This window comes from Protobothrops mucrosquamatus, unplaced genomic scaffold, assembly GCF_001527695.2.
Source record: "Protobothrops mucrosquamatus isolate PMUCROS unplaced genomic scaffold, P.Mucros_1.0 scaffold2999, whole genome shotgun sequence".
Classification (NCBI taxonomy): domain Eukaryota; kingdom Metazoa; phylum Chordata; class Lepidosauria; order Squamata; family Viperidae; genus Protobothrops; species Protobothrops mucrosquamatus.
Genome location: NW_015389019.1, coordinates 70,341 through 81,200, shown reverse-complemented (window position 1 = coordinate 81,200; position 10,860 = coordinate 70,341). Strand labels below are relative to the sequence as shown.

Below are 10,860 nucleotides of genomic sequence, written 5' to 3'. Positions count from 1 at the left end.
ATCATTTCATCTCTGTTAGTGAGAATTAGATCCAAAATGGCTAATCCCCTAGTTCCCTTCTCTACTTTTTGGGAGACAAAGTTGTCTGCTAGGTTTGTCAGGAATCTGTTTGATCTTCCACTTGGTGCAGAGTTTGTCTCCCAGTTGATATCAGGGTAATTAAAGTCCCCCATTACTATGGTGATGTGCTTTCTACATATCTTAGTTAGCTGACTAGCAAAAAGTTCATCTATTTCCTCTGTTTGGTTGGGTGGCCTATAGTATACACCAATGGCAATGTCATTTTTTCTCCCTTTTATATTGACCCAAATGCATTCAAGACAGTTTTCGTCATTGTTGTGCTCTATTTCTGTGGAGATGTAGTTATTTCTTATATAGAGAGCAACTCCACCTCCTCTTTTATTTGATCTCCCTTTCCTTTACCCCGTTTCTCCAAATTCATTTCTTACCTTCAAGCTATAAAAAGAGGGGCTTTGCGAACCACAGAAATTGATACAAAGCTTATATATTTTAATCACCACAGGGCTCATACTTTTTTCTAGGCTCGTGTAGCTGTTTCATAAAATGTCTCGGTCTGCTTGTGCAAACGAAATGCTCTGAGTCATTTTTTTTCTCATTGTAAAAAGAAGATATAAGACACCTGCCATGTTCTCTAATGCTTAAAGAAATTATTCCAACTTTCTTTAACTAAGAAAGTGAAGTGAAAGTGAAAAAGTGAACAAAATCTAAGTATTTTCCTTACTGTATTCCTTTCTAATGCATTTCCCTTGCATTAGAATCCAGCACACAAAATTGGACAAGTTACCTTTAAAACCTGTTTAGAACAGAAGAGAAAGCTGGAGTGTGGTTGGAGGAAGTTGAAGAAGTCATCTAGCAGTCCCCTGAATAACTATTGCTCAGTTTCTATTAAGAACATTAAGAAGGTGGTTGAATAGCAGTTACAGAGGATCTTGGAGGAAGCAGATTATCTGGACTCGTTTCAGCCAGGGTACAATATAAAGACAGCATTTATTGGGCTTGTCAATGACCTTTGCTGGAGCTAGAATAGGATGGTGTGTCTATCCTCCAGCTCATCTCTCAGCAGCTTTTGATACTGTCAATCACAGTATCCTGGACTGGCTTTTGGGGTTTGAGTGTGAGGGGCATCTTGTTACAGAGGTTCTTTCTCTAGGGTTGGGTCCAGTCAGTGTTGACAATGGGGAGGGGTCATAGTACAGGAGCCAGTTTTGGGCTGATTTTCTCATCCCTCAACCACTGGGTGAGGTCATCCATCATTTAGGGCCCCAATATTAACAGTAAGTTAATGTTCCTTCTCCTTCATTGATGTTAATGTTCATCATTTAGCAGAATTCTAAATGGAAAGATATGAAAGGTGGTATCTGAGATGTCAAATGCAGCATTATGCTGGCAGGGGATCTGCAGACAACATTTTTACCTTTGGCATGTTCCTATGAAATGGTACACTTTGCTTGTCAGAAGGCCAAAAGGGCTAATCACATGACCCTGGGACATTGCAACTGTCATTAATATGAACCAGTTTGCTAGGTTTCTGAATTTTGATCACTTGAACTTGGGAATGCTGCAATGGTCGTAAGTGTGAAAATCGGTTATAAGTCACTTTTTTCAGTGCTGTTGTAACTTCAAGCAGTCACTAAACAAACTGTTGTAAGTCAAGAACTACCTGTACAGATATAGTGGAAAGAGGGATGTTTTACAAGAATAGTAAAGTATCATATGCTATTGTATAAAATAGATTTAATTAGATTTTTTTAAAATCTAGCTTACATTTAATTTCTTTTGCTCATTATTTCTCATATAACATTTAACCTGATGACTTCCTAGATACACATATTATTGTTCTCACCTTGTTAGGACATTACAACAGTGACCTCTACTGGTAATTCATTAGTTCTGTTACTAAAGAAAGGATAAGAAATCTCCCTATTTCTATAACTAAAACAGTAATAAAAATCTTTTATTAGCAGGGCAAAATAGAATTCTTACACAAGATGGTTATATTCAATTCAGTTCAATTCAGAGTATGTCACTTCTGTAACCCTGACAAGACTTTTCTTTGATCACCATTTATCCCTCGTATTACAATTTATGCAATACTGAATTCTGGGAGTTGAGGTACACACATCTTCAAACGGCCAAGGTTGAGAAACACTGGCCTATTTCACATAAAAATATTAGTTAGCAGGTCACCTTTAGGGTGAGAGGAACCTTATCCAAGTTTTATACATTCCATGCATGCAATATCTGGCATATAATCTCAGTATAATAATAAGTAAACTAACAAACTGTTCTGCTAGTAAGAGTTGTTGAAAGACTATAGAATAACAGAGCTGGAAGGGGCCATTTACCTATTGAGTCTACCCTAGATTAGTGCAGGACCAACCGAAATCATTTTAGACAAAAGGCCATATCTACTGCAGCTTCCACCTGAACACATTCAGAAAAAGGGAGCTCACCACTTCTCTAGGTAACTGATTCCACTATTACAAAGTTTTATTCTAACTTTCATTATGAATTGGCCTTCCTGTAATTTATTCTACAGATAGTCCTCCCTTAATAACTACCCTTTTGGGGACTGTTCAAAGTTACAACAGCACTGAAAAAGGAACTTTACAACTGTTCCTTGCACTTACAATCCTCTCAGCATCCCTGCAGTCATGAGGTTGAGATTCAGGCCCTTCGCAGGCAGCAGACGTTTATGACAGTCAAAGTGTCCCGTAGTCACATGATTACCATTTACATACTTCACAGCTTGCTTTCGATAAGCAGAGCCAATGGAGAAGCTAGCATTAAAATCTCAAGTCACAGTCATGCGGTGTCTTGTTTAACAACCACAAGTGATTTGTTTAATGATTGCAGAAGTGAGGTCATAAAAGGCCGAAGTGAGTTGTAAGCCCATCATAGTCATGTCACATTTCACCTAATCAGCATGGTGATTTACTTAACAGCCGCAGCAGAAATGAGGTTGTAAGCCTGTTACGATCACATGATATCTCACTTAGTGACTGCATCATTTAGCAACAGAATTGCTTTCTCAACTGTGATCGTTAAGAATTACCTGTATGTCCAAATCTCTGGAATGACAAGGGAAGAGTCCTTAAATGGAGCAGAAACAAATTTTGACCTTTTTCTGCTCAATATGCTTTCAGTTATTTGAAGAGAGCTATTATATTCTTCCCTCTATTTTCTCTTCTCAAGTTTAAAAATGCTCAACTTCCATTTTTCTTTAGGGACTTTGGTTTTAATTCTTTGATCATTCTCACATCCCTTCTGAATAATTTTTGGTGCCCAAAATTGTATACAGTACTTAAGATGGGGTCTGACCAAAGAACTATTGCTTCCTTATTTCCAAATAAATTTATTAAGAATTATACATGCAGAGAATAAAAGTCAATATAAAATACGAAAAATACAAACAACAAAATATCAGAAAAAGGAGGGATGTGAAGCAGAAAATGGAGAAAGAAAAAAAGAAACCTCTCTCTTCTTCCCAGCAGATAAAAATACATTTTAATAGCTTATCACCTCTAAATAAAACGTAATTTCTCTACTCCCCATAGCTTATCTCTGAGTTAAGGAAAACAAGCTCCAAATATTACATTAATCAATCTTTGTCAGCAAAAGTCCAATAAGGGCTATGACTAAGATATAACTATTTTCTTCTTTTAACCTTGTCAACAAGCCGATCTTATAAATCTTCTCTGATTTTTAAAAATTATTCTTTAACACTTTCAAAAAGAAGCCTCAGGGGTAGTGTGCTGTTAATCTGTGTTTCAAAGCAAAAATCCTTCAGAACTTTAACTTGTGTATCAATAAAAAAGTTATTTTTTTGTTTATTGCTTCTAAAACAGTCCTTTCAAATCTTAGAAGAGCTCTTTTGTTTATCCAGAAGAAAAAAATTATCCAGATAAATTTCCTGGTTTAATATTTGTTCATCTCCTTTAGGAAATGAGTCATCCATCAGATTTATTTGTATTACATTTAATTCCTCTTAAAATTCATGTTATAGGCATCCATTGCAGCTCATTCTTGTTTTACAACACAATAGAACATTTTCTACCAATTTTATCAAGCATTTATTCCATCCTGTCCGCAAACCTGGCTGAAAGGTATTTTAAAATTTTCACTAGGGATTTCTGCTCCATTTTCTTTATCTTCTGCCTCTATCTTCCTATTCCCTACCTTTCAATCAGAACTGAAAACGCTTCTTGGATGAGAAGTGAAACATTTTCAAGGAAAAAAACAAGTCCAGTTGCCTTTTGAAAATCATCTTTGAGATTCTGGCTCTACTGTTCAGTCTTCATGGTCTCCTTATCATTAAAAAACACACGCAAATGCAATCTACATTTTCCCATAAGAAAAATTCTTCCAAATAATTCAAAACTATATTCCAAATCCCTCTTACCCCTTAATCTGTTATTAACTTTCTAAAATCCTTATATTAAGCACTCTTTTGCTGCATAGTCCAAAAATTAATATATTTTTAAAACTTTTTAAATCAAATTTATACCATCATCTTTTAAGGAGGCTCACCCAATGAATGCAAGAAAACCTGGCCAGTGTGAAGAGTCTTAATCTCTCCAATATGAAAAAAAAATCCAAAAAGTAGTTAATATATAAGCCTTGGTAAAGGCTGCTTTGTAAGTGTGGGCTTGATGTAGTCCCTATTCTCAACCACCCTACTCATAAGCTGACCATAAAAAGAGATGTTTCTCAAGTCTACTCACAAGGAGTCACTGTTTCCAGTCACAGGGATGACCTCAATGATCTCTCCTTTGTCTGGGATGATTATGCCTGCTTCAATCCAGCATCAAGAGGTGATTCCCTTCGCAAAATCTATTTTGCTAGCCAGCAAAAGCCAGCAAGACATCAGCTCACCATTGGTTTTAGAGGAAATGTCCTAGAACTGTTGCATCCAATGATTTGAAAACTAGATTTCTGATGATGCAGTCTAAAACTAGATTTGCCTTTTTTACAGACACATCTATAAAAAAAGGAGTCAATCCAGTGCTGACTCATATTCAGTTTGCAATCAACTACTCTTTTTCACAAATATTGATAGCAAGCTAGATATCTCTTATGTTGTATCTCTGAACTTATTTGCTTTTTACAATCTTCATACTTTTGTACTTTGTACTCCTCTGTGTTAAATTTCATTCTGTTACTTTCAGTCCATTTCTTTAATTTTTCAAGATTTATTTGGATTTTATTTGGATTTAAATCTGTGTAAACCTTTCAACTATCTATTTGAAAATCTTCACCTCATGACACAATTTGTCTGAAATGGTATAGGGTTTCCTGCCTGAGCAGGGGGTTGGACTAGATGACCTTCCATTATTATTATTATTATTATTATTATTATTATTATTATTATTATTATTATTATTATTATTATTATTATTATTATTATTATTATTAATCAATGGAAGAATATCTAATACTTAATATTGCCTACTGCAAATATTTACCTGGCTACACTACCCATTTGTGTGGTTGTGGTAATGAAGAAGCATGGGCAGCAATCTATCATAATACCTTGAGAAGTGATTTAAAAATCTGTCTTATCATAGGTTAAAGTTGGGATTCCCAATTATTTCTTTCTACCTATGTATACATTTCTAAAGAACTGAAATACAAGGAAGCCATTCAAAACTTCAAAGAGTGGTTGATATCATGGATTGGATGAAGAAAATAAATTAATGTTTAAACTTGATGAGGCAGGTGTTCCTGATCAAAGAGAAGGTCAGAATTCACTAAATGTTTAGACCTACTATTGGAGAATAAAAGGATAAAATATATTCTTTCCTAACTTAATTCAAGTGCTCTATCATGCCACCACCCTAGTCTCTGCTCTGTAAGTAACACATTAGATTCTCAAAATTTCTCAGGAATACTAAAGTATCTGGGGGACACAACAGGGGGAAAGAAGAGGGAAGGCAGTAACAATGATATAATATCATGATCCAAAACCTGTGAACTAACTACATGCATCTGATATCGAGATGGATGTACAAAATTCAGGGGTTTGAATAATGACTCAATGCATATTTTGTCACATTTTTTACCATCATTGTAGTTGTAATGGACATTTTTGAGTCTGCTGCAAGCAAAAGAAGAAACAGCAACTTGTGGTCTTGTTTAACGCTTTACAAATGTACTACAAATCCACCCAGCACTTCAATTCCAAAATATACTCTGATTCCCTTAAAGAAAAGCAGGAGACTATGACAATACTAAGACTAACATAAGTTAGTTTTAGTCACCATCCTACTTTTTGCAAAATGGCCATAAACAATGATAGACTTCAGCTGTATATGTATCAGCTGGATTACTGCCTATATTGTATATAAATAAATACAGATGTATAAAAGTATTAAAAACTCCAACTCTAAGCTCATGACACTTTTTGCATAGAAACTAACACAAAACTACCCCAGTCAGAACTGTAACGAGTCTGAATTGCTGAATTATTTACACAAGACAACACTCATTTCTTCAGACTGTCTGTGTGTCGTGCATTACTAGGACTCTTCATTCATTTGCTCAAAAAAAGTGAAAGGCAGGCAAAGGATTGTGACAAAATCAGAGAAAAATATTACTGTATTTCTTTTTTCCATATTTTAGAAATTTTTAGAAACTGCCAGCTGCCAGTGTCATGCAGGTGTTGGCGGCCTGTTTGTGCATGCGCACACACCAGCGTGCATGCCTTTGATGGCGTGGCCCACTGGCGCATGGACATGGGCATCAGCCCGCAAGCCATGGGTGCATGTGGCCCACTTGCACATGTGCACACATGCTAGCGCCGCGTCATGCACATGCCTGTTTGTGCATGTGCACATGGGGCCACACATATGCATATTTCCCTGCTGGTCCCTTTCTTTCCGGGCCACCAAGCCAGAAAGGCTGGGGAACTCTATGCTAATCCATGTTTCACAATTCTCGCCAGAGGGATGGGAGTTTATTGGGTTTTGTACTGAGGTTTTATCTTTGAAAACTGCCCAGAATCACCGAGAGTGAATTGGGTGGCTATATAAATTCAGAAATAAATACTGGAGAAATCAAAAGCAGGTAAATAATATCCCAAACAATGTGGGAACACATTATTTCGTAGAATGTCTTTCTTATTAATTGATCACTAAAATCTTTGGATGAGACTCCACATTTGTCTGGTGATTATATGGAAGCTGATTTATTGTGGTGCCATCCACCTCTTAAAATATTCTCATCCTTGGTATTCTGGAAACTCCAACTGTGGCATGTTTAAGGCATCAACTAAAAGTGTAACTTCACCTAACCCAGACATGTCAAACTCAAGGCCCACAGGCCTGCGGGGCCACCTCAGAGAGAGCAAGGGATCAGCCCCCACTGCCCTGGCCCCAGCCTACCCCAGCCCAGCCGGGCGCCTCCCTGGGCATGCACAAAGGAGGAAGTGAGTGCACAGGGGCTGGCAGCAGTCGCAGCCCACCAGCCACACAGCAGCCTATCAGCCGGTGCACTTGGGGTCTCGCAGCCCATACAGTGTAGATGGGTTGGAGTTCTAGGACTGCCAGACCAGCCCTCCAAGCAGCAGGTGGAGGCAAAGACACAGGGGGAGGCACACGATCTGGCCCACTGGATGCATTGGGCAGCCAGCCGCCCACCTGTCCTATCCCAGCCACAGCAGGTGCAGGCAAGCAAAGATGGATAGTGGAGCCGCAACAAGGCAGCCCAGCTGGTTGCCATCATCACCATGCCACAGCTCCTGCCCGGTTGGCCCCCATTGTCCAACTTCATGCTCCAACTCCACTGCACACATGGGACAAGCCTACCACCTACCGCCACATGCCCAATGGGAGGGCAGGGAGCCCCCCCATCCCCAAGAGGCAGCTGGGACTCTGCTCCGCCTGAGCCCAGCCCCAGAGCTGCTCCATGCGTGGCTGGATGCCCCCCCAGGAAGCAGTATTGGGCTGGGGGATCCCAAAGCCCCAAGAGCTCGAGGACCAGGCCAGGCCCCCACGCATCACCACCCATGACTCCGGGTAGCCCACGCCGCTGTCCAGGGTACCCCTACATGGCCCGAGAGGGATGGCGAGGCTCCTCCAGTGAACTAGATCCTGGCGCTTGCCTTGGTCCCGCCCCCTCTGCCAGAGACTCCCAGATCCCCCCCACAGCCCTGCCCAGTCCCCTACATGTGCCCCCCGGCACGAACAATGTCAAGTCAGCCACGCCCACCTGGCCACACCTACCCAGTCACTCATGCCCACCCGGCCATGCCCATCCGGTCCCCCGAAGGCAACCACAATGCTGTTGCGGCCCTCAATGAATTTGAGTTTGACACCCCTGACGTAGCATGTGAGGATAGAGAGGCTAGAAGAAGAGTTAAATGTTTTAAACTGTTTTAAATATTGCAATTTGTTCATTAGTTAACCAATTGCTAGACAAACTCAAACATAATACTTTTGATATTGGGTGGGTGGATGGATGGACATAGACATTTCCAAATATTACTTCACAGGAGTCATATTAAATAAGATTAAATATTATAATAAGAGATAATATACAAATTGTATATTTCATTATGCAATTGTTGAAATTAATGATAATTTGGTCAATTCTGATATCACCCTTTATATCCTGAAATATCAGGATACAAGATACAAGGGGGGGGAATCAGTTATTATATAGCTGTATTATAGAATTCTGATAAATATAAGCATTTTACAATGTACTAGATGCTTACCTTTCTCTGTAAATTTGTTCCTCAAATGCAGCAGTTACTGGGAATAGGCCTTCAGAATTGTGGCAGTCAAAATTAATAGGTGGTAATGAAATACCATGACCAGCTTTGTCTATAGTATGATGTACTCTAGAAACTAGCCGCAGATTACTGGGCAATACAAATCCAGGAGAGGTAGTACATAGAAGATGAATAAGTGGGTAATCCACCTCTCTGGGGAAAAAATAAAAATCATATCAGCAGTTTATGCAAGTATATACTAACTATAAAGCAACAGCACTCTCTTAAATATATTTACTTAAAAGAAAGTCTCTTAAGGGTCACTCAACTTAAGCATACATCAGAGAGCAACCATAATTACACTATTCATTAGAAGAATCTTTCTGTACAACAACTAGAAATACATAGGTATTTTATATATCCACAAATCCCCAACTGTTCCACTAGATTAACAATCAATCCAACGCACAATGTATCTTCATAAATAGCAGGGCAATATGCATACAATATAGTATACCATACATATATAATGAACTACTTCAATATTTTTTGGGTCACATCTATCCATTTTAAAGAATAAAATGAACATTTTATTTATAAAGTGTGCTTCTCTCTCTCTCTCTCTCTCTCTCTCTCTCTCTCTCTCTCTCTCTCTTTCTCTCTCTCACTTGCTGTCTCTCTCGCTCTCTCTCCATACTGTATACATATACATACACACATACACACAGTATAAGCCACAGTATAAGGACTATATAAATCTTTGTCATAACAAAATAAATGCATGCAATATAGTATACTAGCCATATATAATGAACTGCTTCAATATTTCTTGGGTCACATCCATCAATTTTAAAGAATAAAATGAACATTTTATTTATAAAGTGTGCTTCTCTCTCTCTCTCTCTCTCTCTCTCTCTCTCTCTCTTTCTCTCTCTCTCTCTCTCTCTCGCTCTCCATACTGTAAACATATACATACACACAGTATAAGCCTCATTGCAGGACTATATAAATCTTTGTCATAACAAAATAAAACAGAATCTGGCATGTTTCAGAAACAAAGATGACTAGCTTTCTTATTCTATAAGAATGATCACATTTCGATTTGTTATGACAAGTCTGAAAACCTCCTGATATGTCACAATGAACCTGTAATGAATGTGGATAGTGAAAAAAGATAAAGATTGCTATGTAATAATGAATTTTCTTAACTGAAAAACTATTCGGAGCAAATCACTTTGAAAGTGCTTGATGAACTATGCAACAAAGTGTATAATCACAATAAAACCGGCTTTACTTTCATCACACACATTCCATTTTTTTTCTGGATTCTAATCTTTATGTCTTTTCTTAACCTGACAACTAGTCTATATTTTTGCAAAATATTTGTACAAGTGAATGGAATAAACATTAACATTAATGTTCAGCACATTTTGTTAGTAGTTTTACATTTATCTAACTAGTTTCAATGTCCAACATGATCTCCAAAAGCGGATTAATTTAGCAGACAAAATAGAAATACTCATAGCAAAAACTAAAACATTTAAAACAGATTATAGGCAAAGGGGTGTGTTTTTACAACACATACTCTCCTTAAGCAGTCTATTTATCATCCTTTGAAAGAAAAGACAAGAAAAACAATACTATGTGTGTGGCCTACATTAACCTCACTCAATGGGTCTTTTTTTCACAAATTCATGCTTTTTCTGCACTACTGATAATTTGACAGTGACTTTTTATTAAAGTAAAATACTCATTGTCTGCTGTCATTATTTGTTTTAATATATAATCTTGCCAACTGAATGTATTTAAAGCAATGCAGATAAGCAATAGCATGCACAAGGTCACCTAAATGTCATTTGACTGTTTTATAAACTTTGACATTCTTCTTCTCTGAGCCTACCCTCCGTTACTTAACTGAAAGTTATATCCATTCACGAACTTCAGGCCTGCTATAAAAAGATTCTCTTACAAGTCGAAGAAAATCACAAAAGCTAATTATGAAAGCCTTTTTTCGCATCCATAAAATACTGAAACAGTAACTCAGGATTTTCCACAATAAGATCTTATATGCCAAAAGAGTGGAGTGTAAAACTAAATGAAAAGCTCAGGATCAGGCAAATCATATC

The 10,860-nt window shown here is 37.9% G+C and overlaps 1 protein-coding gene across 1 annotated transcript in view; it reads right to left on the bottom strand.

Moving 5' to 3' along the window:
• TTC6 (tetratricopeptide repeat domain 6) overlaps positions 1 to 10,860 on the bottom strand; it is a 101,584-nt gene that overhangs the window by 74,485 nt on the left and 16,239 nt on the right. Inside the window, exons 7-8 of the mRNA XM_029286160.1 lie at positions 8,738 to 8,947; positions 6,001 to 6,118 (exon numbers count right to left, since the gene is read on the bottom strand). Of these exons, the coding sequence (XP_029141993.1) occupies positions 6,001 to 6,118; positions 8,738 to 8,947 (328 nt within the window). The remainder of the gene's footprint in view (positions 1 to 6,000; positions 6,119 to 8,737; positions 8,948 to 10,860) is intronic.